This window comes from Notamacropus eugenii, chromosome 1, assembly GCF_028372415.1.
Source record: "Notamacropus eugenii isolate mMacEug1 chromosome 1, mMacEug1.pri_v2, whole genome shotgun sequence".
Lineage (NCBI taxonomy): Eukaryota > Metazoa > Chordata > Mammalia > Diprotodontia > Macropodidae > Notamacropus > Notamacropus eugenii.
Genome location: NC_092872.1, coordinates 679,917,189 through 679,931,198, shown reverse-complemented (window position 1 = coordinate 679,931,198; position 14,010 = coordinate 679,917,189). Strand labels below are relative to the sequence as shown.

At 38.7% G+C, this 14,010-nt stretch overlaps 1 protein-coding gene across 1 annotated transcript; it reads right to left on the bottom strand.

The window, feature by feature from the left end:
- Nucleotides 1–1,380: 1,380 nt before the first annotated feature.
- Nucleotides 1,381–1,965, bottom strand: LOC140519645 (olfactory receptor 2T35-like). Its single transcript, XM_072632908.1, has one exon. It carries the CDS (start codon nt 1,963–1,965, stop codon nt 1,381–1,383), a length of 585 nt encoding a protein of 194 aa, XP_072489009.1.
- Between the last annotated feature and the right edge of the window lie 12,045 nt (nt 1,966–14,010).

Genomic DNA, 14,010 nt, shown 5'->3' with positions numbered 1-14,010 from the left:
GTATAATTGGTTTTTATATATTTTATATTTTTATATATTTATATTTTATATTTATATCAATATTTTATATTTATATGTATTTTATATTTTTCAAGCATAAGGGCCAAGCAGATATTTCAGGAATCCTAAATGTTCAAGTAAAACTTCTAGTTACAAGGGTTATAATAACTAAAGTATTATGATCAGAGCACTGCCCTGGGGTGGCAAAGCTAGAGGGTACTGGCAGAACTTACACTCAAAAAAACTGAAGTTAGAACTAAGTTACAAAGAATAATTAGTCAAATTAACAAACTGCCACATAGATTCTATCATTACCCCATAGTACCCCCACCAATTCCCCAGGTAAGCATGTCCTCCACCACCTGCTCCATCCTCTATTCTCCTCTAATGTTAATGACAGTAAAGGATCTCTCTTCCCCACCCATTAACAAGCCTGGGGTGGAGCCCATTAAAGGAAGACTGATTAAGGGAGGCTTGTTTTGTAGGAAGGCCTGCACTTTTTGTTAATTTCTAATGAGATACAAGATCATAAGGGTCATAATGCCTTCCTGCTTTGAAAAGGTAATATATAATCTGAGGTGAGGTTTTGCTTTGGGGCTTACTCTTTAGAAGAAATTTTATATGCCAGATGAGACTCTGGGTAGCCATTAAGGAGTCCCCTGATTTTGAAAACTGAGATGTTGGTGCTTCTCTCTCTGGTATCTATGCATGTATGTAATGGTCAGACAGTTAGATCTGTCTGTTGATCTGTGATGTATGCATTGCTTAGGGCCAGACAGTTAGAGACCCTGTCTGTTGGTATTTATTTCTGTGCTTGTATTTTCTCTGTTGGTATATGTAATTAAAGAAGGTTGTTGATCCCTCAAAAGGTGCTTTCCTTTTAGAAAAGCAGATCTATGAACCTGTGCTAGCAGGGTGCTTGCTGATACACTTCCCAGCAAAACAAACAAACACACAAACAAAAATAACCTACCTCTACCTGTAAGGATTGGTATTCCCAAACAACCACTATACCCACAAGAAAATTGCCCTGACTTCCAAAATACTAGCTATGATTCTGCCAGTTTTTATAACCATTATAACTAATGTGCTGTGAAATAATTCTGAATATGCCAAAAATTAATGCTGTCTGAATTAAAACCTAATATGGGTTGGGAATATTAACACTATTTCATTTCTTTGTCCTTGAGAAAAATAAAGAGGAGATTTTAGAGACAATTAAAATGTCTTCTAAATTGACAAGAAACAGATTGAATGAAAATGAGAAGTTAAGGTTCTAGATACAAGAATGGACATGCAAGAAACATCTGGAAAAAAAAACAAGGAACCTGTTTGGGCTCAGATTTTCCTCATATAGACTCGTGAATAAGATATGTGGAATTAAGGACCTTCAGGTTTCCCCAAAAGTTTTCTCAAAGCCATTTTCACATCTTTATTCCTCAAGCTATAAATGAGAGGGTTGAGGATAGGGGTGAAAGCCACATAAAACATAGAAACAATCTTACTGTGTTCTGGAGAAGATAGAGACCGAGGCTTCATGTAAAGAGACATTACAGTCCCAAAAAATAGGGTGACAACCAGAAGGTGGGAAGAGCAAGTTGAGAAGGCTTTTCTACGTCCCTGGGAAGAGCGAATTCTCAGGACAGCAATGATGATATGAGCATAGGAAAGGATGATGAATGTGATAGGGGACAAAAGGGTAAAGATACAGAGGACCTGCATGACCAGTTCTGCCTGACTTGTGTCAGTACAAGAGAGGTGCAGTAGGGTGGGCATTTCACACAAGAAATGATTGATAACATTATTTTGGCAGAAGGAAAGTTGGAATGTTGCTACTGTGGCCACTGTGGATGCCATAAAGCCACTCAACCATGACCCAGCAGCCAGTCTCCTACAAACCCCCCAATTCATTGTGACTGAGTACCTTAAGGGATTTCGAATAGCAATATAGCGGTCATAGGCCATCACTGAAAGGATATAGCACTCTGAAATGCCAAAGGACAGGAATGTGTAGACCTGTATCACACAACAGGAGTAGGAGATGGACTTTCTTTCTGCAAAGAAATGTACCAGCATCTGTGGAAACACACAGGATGTGCAACAGACTTCTAGTATGGATAAATTAGTGAGGAGGAAATACATAGGTGTGTGGAGGTGTGAATCCCTCAATATCAACAGTACAATTAGCAGATTCCCCAGTAAAATCATCAGGTACAGCATGAGAAAGAGCAGGAAGAGATACATCTGGAGCTCAGGTCTGCTGGAGAGGCCAAGGAAGATAAACTCAGTCACTGAAGTGAGGTTGCTGCTCTCCATCTTGTTTATGAGTCTGCTGAAAGAACATAGAGAATTAGGGCTACAAAGCATTTTATACTCCTGGTTTCTTCTTGCTACAACATAGCAAGAGAACATATAGAGACTGTTAGGTCATATTTATGTATCATTTTATGCTTACAAATCACTTTATATTAATTTTCTCACATCATTCTCATCGTAACCATGTGAAGCAGGCAGGGTATTAATATATTAGCATCTCAATTTGTTTACACTGAATATGTCGAGGTTCAGAAAGATGGTGATTTTCTTTTTTTAATCTTTTGTAATATTTTATTTTTCCAAGTTACATGCAAAAACAATTTTAACATTTTTTTCAAATTTTGCATTCCACATTCTTTCCTTTTCTCTCCTATCCCCTACATTGAGAAAGCAATCAATTTTACATAGGTTATTCATGTGCAGTCATGCAAAACATATTTCCATATAAGATATTTGTGAAAGAAAACACAGAACAAAAAAAACAAGAAAAACAGAGTAAAGAAAAATATCTTTGATATGAATTCAAGTTCTAACATTTCGTTTTCTAGAGATGGACACCTTTCATCCTAAGTCCTACAGAATTATCTTGAATCATTGTTCTGCTAAGAATAGCTAAGCTATTTCATAGTATATCATCATACAATATTTCTGTTGCCATGTACAGTGTTTCCCTAGTTCTGCTTATTTCATTTTGCACCAGTTCATGCAAATCTTTCCAGATTTTTCTGAGAGCATCTTCTTCATCATTTCTTAAAGAAAGATAGCATTCCATTGCAATCATATACAACATGTTGTTCAGTTATTCCCCCAAATGATGAACATCCCCTCAGTTTCCAATGTTTTGCCACCACTGACAGAGCTGCTATAAATATTTTTGTACACAAAGGTCATTTTTCTTCTTGATTTCTATCTCTTTTGGATACAGACCCAGTGGCGTTGCTTGGTCTAAAGGTATTCATGGTTTTCTAGGCTCCAAATTGTTGAATCAACATGTAACTTCACCAACAGCACGTTAGTGGTGTTTTTTTTTTTCCCACATCCCCTTGTCATTTTTCTTTTCTGCCATATTAGCCATTCTGACAGGTGTGAGGTGGTAGCTCAGAGTTTTTTCAATCTGCATTTCTCTCACCAGTAGCGATTTACAGCATTTTTACATGATTATAGATAACTTTGATTATTTTGTCTGAAAACTATCTATTCCTATCTTTTGATTATTAAATTGAGGAATGGCTCTTATTTCTATAAATTTGACTCAGTTTTCTGTATGTCTGCGAAACGAAGTCATTATAAGAGAACCTCACTGCAGTTTTTTTTTACAGTGATGATTCTCATCTGTGTGTTTCCCTCCATCCTATTTTCCCCCTGTTTATCCTACTCTCTCTACTTTTACTCCGTCCATTCCCAAAAGTATCTTGCTTCTGACATTTACCACTCCCAAATTGCCCTCCTTTCTACCAAGTCCTTCTCCCATCTTTTTTCCCCTTCCCTTCCTCCTTTTCTGTATGGAAAGACACATTTCTACACCCAACTGAGTGTGCATATCATGCCCTTTTTGAGCCAATTCTGAAGAGAGTAAGGTTCATGTGCTCCCCTTCCTGCTTTCCCCATATTCCTTTCCATTTTAAAATTTGTATCAGATTTCACCCAGTACTTCATATGCAAAACTTTTACTATTTTTCTCTACTACTATCTCCATGATCAGTTGTCAGATATTTTTAGTTCCCCTTCCACAATCTGCTTCACCTTCTTCCCCTCCTTTTTACTATATTCTTAGTAAAGAAGGAAGAAAATAAATCATTTTAAGCAGCTACTCCAATCCAGCCACTATACTAATTTACAAATTAGCATAAAAATATCTTATCTGTTCCTCACAACAACCCTGGAAGGTAGGTAATAGTCATCCTCATTTTAGAATTGGCTAAAATGAGGCAGACACAAAAGTGAAGTGACTTGCCTAGGATCACACACCTAGGAAGAGTCTAAGGCTGAATTTGAATTCCCTTTGAATCCCTTTCCCCCAGGGAACTTCTATTTTTTGGAAGATACCATAGGTACACAGATAAGTACACACAAAGTACATTTGTATTTTCAGATGGAGAATAACACTAACAACTAGAGTATGGGAGAGAAATCAGAAAAATTTCAGGCAGGAGATGGTTATCTGAATTGTTCCTAAAAAGGAGTCAGAGTGTCCAAGAGACTGAAAAAAGAAACATTCCGAAGACTGAAGGCAACTTATGTCAAATTACAGAAGTAAGAGATGGATAACATGCATAGGAAAAAAATTAAAATTTTGTGGCATTTGAGGGAAATAAATTAGAGCTCAATTTTTAAGGATAGACTGGAGACAAATTGAGAAGGGTTTTAAATTCCAAGCAAGTAAGGCCATACTTTTGTTTGTTTCTTTGTTTTCCCTAGAGGCAACAGGGAGCCACTGAAGGCTCTTGAGCAGGAAAGCTACATGGTCCGAGTTATGCTGTGGAAAGAATGTGTTAGTTAGTCCTTCATTGCTAAAGAATACCATGCAGTCAGAGAAATAATGACATGACTTGCACTTGACTTTGTTTTGAGTGAGGGAGGGCTGTGCAGGTCACCAGTCTCACTTTTTCTCCAAAGCCACCTGAATCCAGTGACCAGATATGCATCAGCATGACTGGAGATGACACAGGATGAGGCAATTGGGGTTAAATGACTTGCCCAAAGTTACACAGCTGGTGAGTGTCAAGTGTCTGAAAGTGAGAGTTGAACTCAGGTCCTCCTGACTCCTGCACTGGTTCTCTATCCACTGCACCACCTAGCTGCCCTACCCATGGAAAGAATGACGGTTGTATGGAGGGTGAATGAATGTATACAAAAGCCTTTATTAAGCACTTCCTTTGTGCTAAGCATTGTACCAAACAATGGGGATAAAAATATAGAAGCAAAAATATTTTTTCATGTAGTATACATTCTAAAATGGAAACAATAGAGAAAGAGGAGTAGGAGCCAGAAAGGGGCATTTTGATCTAGCACAAGTCACCTACCAGAATGGTGGTGAAGGGGGATATAATAGAGTAGGTTGACAGCACAAATTTTCTGGAGTAGCAGAGTAAATTTGATTATGGTTCTAGAGCTGTAGAAGGGGAGGGTAGGATAGGAGAGTATCAATCAATGAGGAGACTTGGGAATAGGAAGTTAAGTGAAGCAGATCTTAGGTCTGGAAAAGCAGTAAAACTATTCCAGTCATTCTGGAAAGCTACTTGGAACTACACCTAAAAAACCACTAAAACAGCATGCCTTTTGAGCTGATAGCATTACTCTTAGACATGTATCCCAAAAAAGAGAAGGAAAACAACCCTTCTTTATATATGTATAGTAGATATTCTTTGTAATATGGCAAAGAACTTAAAGCAAAACAGGTGCCCATCAGCTAGGTAATGCCCGAACAAATTATGGTATGTGATCATAATGCAATAATATTGCACCTCAAGAAATAATGAAAGAGGGAGTTTCAGAGAAACCTGGGAAGACTTTGATGAACCAATATAAAATGAAATGAGTGCAATTTGTGCAACAACAGTAACATTATAACTACAAACAACTTTGAAATATTTAGGAACTCTGATACTGTTATCAATCCAAACTCTTGAGGACCAATAATGATATGTTACTCACTTCCAGACCAAGAGATGATAGACACAAGAGGCAGAATGACATGCTCTCACATCTCTTGCTGGTTCCCAGGGCTCACTTAAGAATGGCTTAGCCTTTACTGAAGGACACAGACCAGACAAGGTTTAAGGTCCTGGGAAGGGAGGGAGAGACTGGTTGGTTATACGGGACTGGAACCAGTGAGAAAGGAGGAGAAAAGGGCTTATTCTTAAGAGAACTATGGATCTGAATTCTCAGGCATAAAGTGCTCAAAAAATACATAGAAAACCTCTGATGTCTCTGGTGTGGTATTTGTGAGAGGAAGAGGGGGCACCTATATCCCTGCACGTGGGTCTCCTGCCATCAAGTAGAAATTTTTCTAACAGGGATAGGGCTGGACACCCCAAATTTACTTGGTGCTATTCCTTGGCAATCTACCTGGTGTCATGTATGTACTAGTGGTTATAAACTGAGGTATGAAGAGGTGATAAACATTCTGGGCCCTTGTGACACAAGTCAGTATCACAGTAACTGGGTAAAGGAGGAATGCTCCTTAATTTAGGGGCTTTAAAGTCATTACTACTATTGGAAGAATGAGTTTGAGCCTGCTTCAGGGTAGGAAACTGGTCCTCAATATGTGTCATGGATGTTGTTGCTCTACAGATGAATTCATTATAAGTATAAATTTATTGGAGATTGAGAGGCTGAGCCAATGTATTCCAATGAGTTTTCAGACTGGGGTATCTCAGTAGCCTAGGCAAGATGGAAACCTTTGGGCCTATCTCTTTCATACCAGGTCATAAATATAAAAGAGTATAGGATACAAGAGATAGTAAGAGAAATGCATTCCCTAATCTTGGAAATAAGAGGTTAGTATGCTGGTTTCCACTAGCCAGTGCAAAAGTCATGAAGGACAGGAAGGCTTACAGCAGATTACAATGAAGTGCATAAGATGGTATAGCCCTTCTCCATATCAACCTAGCAGAAAATGGGTGGAAAGTTAGAGTTCTGTGTAGTGATCAACCTAGACAAAAACATTCTTCTCAGTACCCATAACAGATTAGTCAAATTCTGTTTATCTTCTTCTGCGGTGGGATAAAGGATATACTCATGTTCATTTTCCAAGAATATCTGAACTCCCCTGCATACTGTCACAATAGAGATGAGATCTAGAAAGGCTGAGACTTCCTAACATTCCTACACCATTACAGAAATGACATACTGGTCACTGGCCAAAATAAACATTCCTTGGGGACCTCATATAAAAATATATTTAATCACATGCAGAACCAATGGTATGAAATTAACCCTTACAAGATCTAGTACCTAGCCAAATCTGTCAAATTCATAAATTTCCAGGTAGAAAGGATCTTAGAGGTTATCAAGATTAATTTCACAGGTGAAGAAATTGAGACTGAGAGACAGTGAATGGAATATCCAAGGTCACACAGCTAGCAAGTGTCTAAGGCAATAATTGAACTCAGGATTCCCTTACACAAGTCCAGCCCTCTATTCAGTGGACCATTTAACTCTTCTTAGGCATTCTCTGGATGTTCCCTGTGTGCCCAAAGCTTCCAGTCTTGAGGGTTGGCTCCCTGACCTCTAGAAGGAAGTACAAAAACTGATTGGATTGATCAGGATTTGAAGATCCCATATGCCCCAGTTCAGTATCCCATTGAGTTCAATTTGTAAACTAGGCACGAGTTAGAACACTTTGAGCAAGGATGCAATCAAGAAACAGTTTGACATGCAATGTATACAAAAGCCTTTATTAAGCACTTCCTTTGTGCTAAGCATTGTACGAAGCAATGGGGATAAAAATTATGCAGCAACCCTTGTCTCTGCCCTCTTATGACCATGCTGCCTCCATGAGTCTGGGAGTTTCTTTCCCTATTACCTTGGGGTTTGGGGGTTTCAGTCACCAGAGACCAAGTCACTAGAAGCATCTTGAAAACTATGAGAAAGGGAACCAAAAGCATCCCATAGGATTACTTTGGGGAAGGTGATTTCAAAAGCCAAGAACAGGATCATAAAAACCTAGGGAAAAGAGAATATCCAGAATACTTGTATATAAATCCATAGAGAAATCAAGAGGATGAAGAGTGAATAAAGGCTGTTGGGTTAATCAAGAGATGATCAGGCAATTGGGTGGCACAGTGGATAGAATGACTCAAATCAGGAAGAAGAGGGTTCAAATATAACTTCAGTTTTTATTACTTATGTGACTGGGCATTTAAACTCTGCCTGTCATGTTGTTTTCATCTGCACAATGAGAATAATAGCACGTTCTTCCAGGATTGTTGTGAGGATAAAATGAGGTAATATTTAAGGTGTTTTGCAAATACGAAATCATTATATAATTGCAAGTTGTTTTTACTGGGGTGTTTTACTATTATTTGTTGGTAACTTTGGATGGAATAGTTTCAGTTGAGTTGTGGGGTGAAAGACAGATTTTAGAGACTGAGAGACAACAAGTAAATATAGTCAAATAGTTATCTTCCCTAACTAGATTATAAGTTCCTGGAAGGAAGGGACTATTTCCTTCTGTCCTTATATTCCTGGTTGGGCAGCTAGGTGGTGCAGTGGATAGAGCACCAGTGAAGGAGTCAAGAGGACCTGAGTTCAAATCTCAACTCAGACACTTGACACTCACTAGCTGTGTGACCTTGGGCAAGTCACTTAACCTCAATTGCCTCATCCTGGGTCATCTCCAGTCATCCTGATGAATATCTGGTCACTGGATTCAGATGACTCTGGAGGAGAAGTGAGGCTGGTGACCTGCACAGCCCTCCCTCCCTCAAAACAAAGTCAAGTGCAAGTGATGTCATCATTTCTCTGATGGCATGGTCTTCTTGAACACCGAAGAATGAACACAATCTGTATTTTATATATTATTTTTCATAATCTGGAGTGATTGTTGCTTGAATACTTTTAAGTCCCCAAAACTCTCTCATTATTAGGAAAATTAGGAGTATGCATGGACACAAAAGACTTCTCCCACTTCCTTGGACTACTCTACCACAACTATATGTCTCTTGCTCTGTGTATTAACTTCCCACATGCAGGAACTAGTTTATCCAGCACATCTAATATTAGAAAGGAAACTATATACTCTTAATAAAATCAAGGGTACTTGGCAGTCTTATATAGTCATGTATCCCTATTGACTCTGTGCATGGTTATCTCCTCTTTTTCTGGTGTTCTCAGTCTTTACCATGCTGCCTCATCAGAAAAAAAAATTGGGTTCCCTCAGGTTATCTGAAAGATGAGTGAATGGACTAGCATAAGAAATATGTGTTTTCAAAAAATTATACCCACTCCGCTCCAATAAAGATGGTCGTGTAGTTTATCACTGAGGATATAAGACAAATAAAGGGGTTCCTGATTTAGATGAGAATTAGACCGGACTAAATGACCTCTAAGGTCCTTCTCAACTTTAAGGTTTGTATTGCTTTGAGCATGGCACTATTCTCCATTCAGAGATTAGAGGGCTCTGATTGCTAGGGAACAATAGGTCAAAGGTGAAGCCCATTGATAAGGAAACAGAACAGTTTGAGAATGATAATATATTAGATGTGGATAAGTTGTGAACCATAACTGGCAACTGGGAAGCCAGGGGATTAACTTTTGCTTGTGCTGGTAGGGGATGAAATAAGAGTGCTCTAGGAAGACCAAGCAGACTGCTTGGGGAGCCAGGGTAGGAATAGATTGGGCTGTATATCCTACACAGAAATACCCAGAATTGAGGATCTCTAAAGTATATATATATATAGAAATTGAACAAAATTGAAATTTTGTAATGTTGTAACGCAATTAGAGAAATTTATTGTGCAAAAGATCCTGTGCAGAGAATATGCTGACTTTAGTATTTTATGACAAAGAGAGGCATAGGAGATAAAGAAAGGACTATGTCTGTCCTCAAGGCTATAGTAACCAAAAAGATTCTGTATCCTTACCTGGAGAGACAGGATATGGAGAATGAGCAAGGTAGCTTTAATCATCTGCAGAGATCTTTGTTCAAATACAAGCTGGTCAATGAGGTCCCTTCCAACTCTGAGATTTTGTGGTTATATAATCTCTGAGAGTAGCACCTCCATCACTCTCAAGAAATTGTTATTTAATTCCCAGGGATCTCTTCTCAATAACTACATTCTATACATTGAGCCCTATGACACTGAACACAGCCATGTTGTAATCTCAGGAAAGCCTGTTTGACAAATCTTAAGGTCCTCTCAAAGATCCATGTAATTAACATTCATACAGAATCAAAAAGTAATGGAACTTAACAAGGTCCCTAGACCATGCAGCTTTCTGCAGCACACTTCCATTCTTACTTAAAAGTGGTCAAATTTCAACACAACTTTAAAAAAAGAATCCATTCCAAGCCAGGGTAAGGTCTTTAAAGGTGCTCCTGTCCTGTATTGTTCAACATGATTTTCAATGATTTGGAGGAAAAAATAGTTATACAATTTGCAGTTGGAATGGAATGAGGATATTGGATAAGAGAATTAGGTTCCAAAAGGATCTCTACATGCAAAAGGAAAAAAAAAACTGAATTAAATTGTTTAGATAGAAACTGTATAAATTATTTACTCTATGTCAGTCACTGTACTAAGTGCTAGTGCTAGTGATTCAAATATAAGTAACATTATCCCTAACTCCACAGTCCTTTTATGCCAGTGTCAGAAGTTCATGTATAAAGGGCAGCTGTGGGTGAGGAATAAGAATGATGGCCAGAGAAGAAGCAGCATGATAAGGAGACAGCCAGGAAATGATTTCTGGGGAGATAAGACAGCAAATTGCAGTACATCTCACTCACTTTCATTCTTTCATTCACCCTTTCATAATGAAAGTATAGATTATCACCTTATCAGATTATTGTTAGCAATAAGAACTGAATGACCATGGGGAAGAATTGAAGGTTGCTGGGTGAAGAAGTGGAGTAGATGAGAATGATGATCTTACTGTAAGCAGCACAAGGAATAAATATATGGGAACAAATGTGAAGTCCAACTGTTTGGTTCAAAAAATCAATTGCAAATGTATAAAATCAGTGAGATATAGCTTAACAACAAGATCACATGAAAAAGACTTGAAGGTTTTGGTGGACAATCAACTCTACCTTAATCAATGTCATGCCCTCAGACTGAGCTAATACCATTGTATCAGTACAGAATAGGGAGATGATAGTCCTGCTGCCCTGTGCCCTGATTAGACCCCTCCTAGAATTGTATGTTCATCTCTGGGCAGGACATTTAAAACATACATTTAATTGACAAAATGATGTTTCCAAACACGAAAATCAGTAGGACAAAGCAGCTTGAATTAGCTTCTATGAGAAAGGTTAAAGGAATTCACATAAGCTTTTCTTGGAGAAATTTAGTTGCATTGTCCACTTTCTTTAAATTCTTCAAGTACTCATGGAAGTGGAAGTAGCCTTATTCTATGTGGAGCAAGAGAACTGGGGCTTTGCAAGAAGTTGGAGTTAGAGACAGACCTTTTACAGCTAAATCTTAAGAAGTATATTCTAACAGTCCCACAGATTATCTCTGATGAGGGATCTCCCAAACACTAAATATGTTCAGACAGAAACTAGAAAATGATCCATACACAGTGCAGTGGATGGAATCTTCATGAGATAGGAAATCAGAGGAGTTGACATCCTTCCAATCCTAAGATTCTCTGAATACAGTGAATGCACACAGAATCTATAATTTAGAATATTAGCATTTAGAATCTTAGCTCGATACAAGATTTGATCTCAGGGTACACTTTTCCCCTCCCCAAGGTATTGAAAATAGAATTCCATTCAAAAAGAAAAGTACAATTTGCACATCAATAACATATCTAAGTGAATGCTGTTTACTTTCACACACACTCATTAATCTGTACTTTCATATATGGGAAGGTGAATGGAAGAATAAGAGGTGAGCTTTACTGCAATATAATGCATCAGTATATCTCCACTCCCAACACTGAGTTGTTCCATCCTTACCTCTCATTTCTGAATGTGATGCAGCAGTAAAGTCTACATTGTTGCCTTCTTTGGTCTTGCGTAGAGAGCTACTATTCAGCCCATTGCAAGAATGTGGGACAGAAAAAGAAGAAGAAATTTATTTCTTACCCAGCTGAGTCTCATTTCCATCAACAAACAGCCTAGGAACTGGGCCTGTGTAGACGGGAGAAAACATTACAAAAACAGAAACCAGGTTGAAGCTATCTTTGTCCTGTAAGATCAGGACATCTGAAAATTCAGGAACCAGGGTCTTCGCAGTTTTAGTCCTCAGATTCAATCCTCCCATTTGGGGATGTTTTTTGGAAGAAACAAAAACCACCAAATTGGGCAAAATAAAGTGTAGAGACTTCCTCAGTCCCTAAGGCATTCCTGGGAGGAGTTATTGAGGAATGTTAGGTTGATAAGTGACAGTGACATCACAGTCCTCAATCATGTCACTTCTTTCCCCTGGGGTAGGTCAAAGTCATATCTTCTCCTGGGTGTTCAAGCCCAGATAGAGATACATTCCCCAGTCATATTATGAAGCCATTTGGGAGTGATATTAGCCCTAAGGTCCCTGAGAAGTATCACATAATTTGATATTTATATGGCACTTTAGACATTTGAGATCTCTAGGCAATCTGTGAGTTTGGATGGGAAAAAAAATAGATCTTTATTTTCCTTAACCTTTGATTTCCTTTGTAATTTTGTGTATTTTATTTTATGCCTTTAACAACATTCTGAGAAGGGTCCATAGACTACCCCAGACTGCCAACAGGGTTGATACCACAACACAGGTTAAGAACTCCTGCTTCAATCTCCTTTGACAATCTCAACATCCTCCTGTGATTGACTGAGTATCTTTTGTTATTCACATGACAGTTGGGGAAACTCAGCTCCACAGATGGGAAATTTCTTATTTAATATCATATAACTAGTCACCCAAAAGACATGGAATCCAGGCTTCCTGAATCTCAGCACTAGGCTATGATCACATTATCACAATTTCCCTCTCAGGTAAATCTGCAGACCTGGGCTTTCTAAGTGACTCCTCCACTGAAATTCTCTTGCCCTACCTCACACAGTCCTTTAGCTGCTCATATTTTGTTTTATCCTCCCTCTCTCAAACTCTTGCTTCAAAGGTTGCTTCTAATGGCCTTTTGTAATGGAATTTAAATGGAAACTCTTCCCATTCATTAAGAGGCCCATGAGATCCACTTAAGTCACATAGAAGCCTACTTCACATGAGTTTGAATCACATGGAGCTTGGGGTGGGAGGAACGTGCTGAATGGGTGGAGCAGGAAGGGTGGAACAGGAAGAGGCAGAGACTGAGAGAAAATTTGAAGAGATCAGTCAGAGCTAGGAAAGAGGCAAGCAAGCAGGCTGCTGGCTAGTGTGAGCGAGGGAACCTACTTGTGATTTGTTTAATGGAGCTAGTTTGTGGGAAGCCTAGAAGGGGGAAGGATTGGGGATGATGTTGTCCTCTGCATTATTATTGTGGATAGTTATGATGGATTTGACTTTTTGGTGTCTGAATAAATTTTTGATTCTGTCTTCCATGTAGAGAATCTGTGGTATTTCATGATTCAGAATCGCGCCAGGATATTCATGTCCACTGTAGGCACTAAGAATATTGCATTTGCACTACAAATGATAATAAGGATGGGATCACAAAATATCAGGCCTCTATTTGGAGACAGAAAGGCAGAGGAGAGAGACGAAGAAATAGATTTGCCAGGGGATTTGCCTTATTCCTCCCTGGCAAGAGAATAGGTTAAAGGCACTGGACTTTGTGAAAATTGGGAACCAAGACTATAGAAGGAGGAATCCAGAAACTTAGAAAGATGTTTGCAGGGAATACCAATGGAACCAAGGAAAGAAATGGCAGGGGTGTGTAGGAGAGGCTGAGCCTTGCTAACAAATCACTGAATTATATGTAAAAGCAGAGACAAGCTGCTGGAGGAGAAGACTCAGTTAGAAAAGGAATTGGCTAGTTTGCATGAGAAGATTTTATGCTAAAGCATTCAAACTCTCCTTTAGGAGAGCAAGCTGAAGGGTCTCAGGTGGT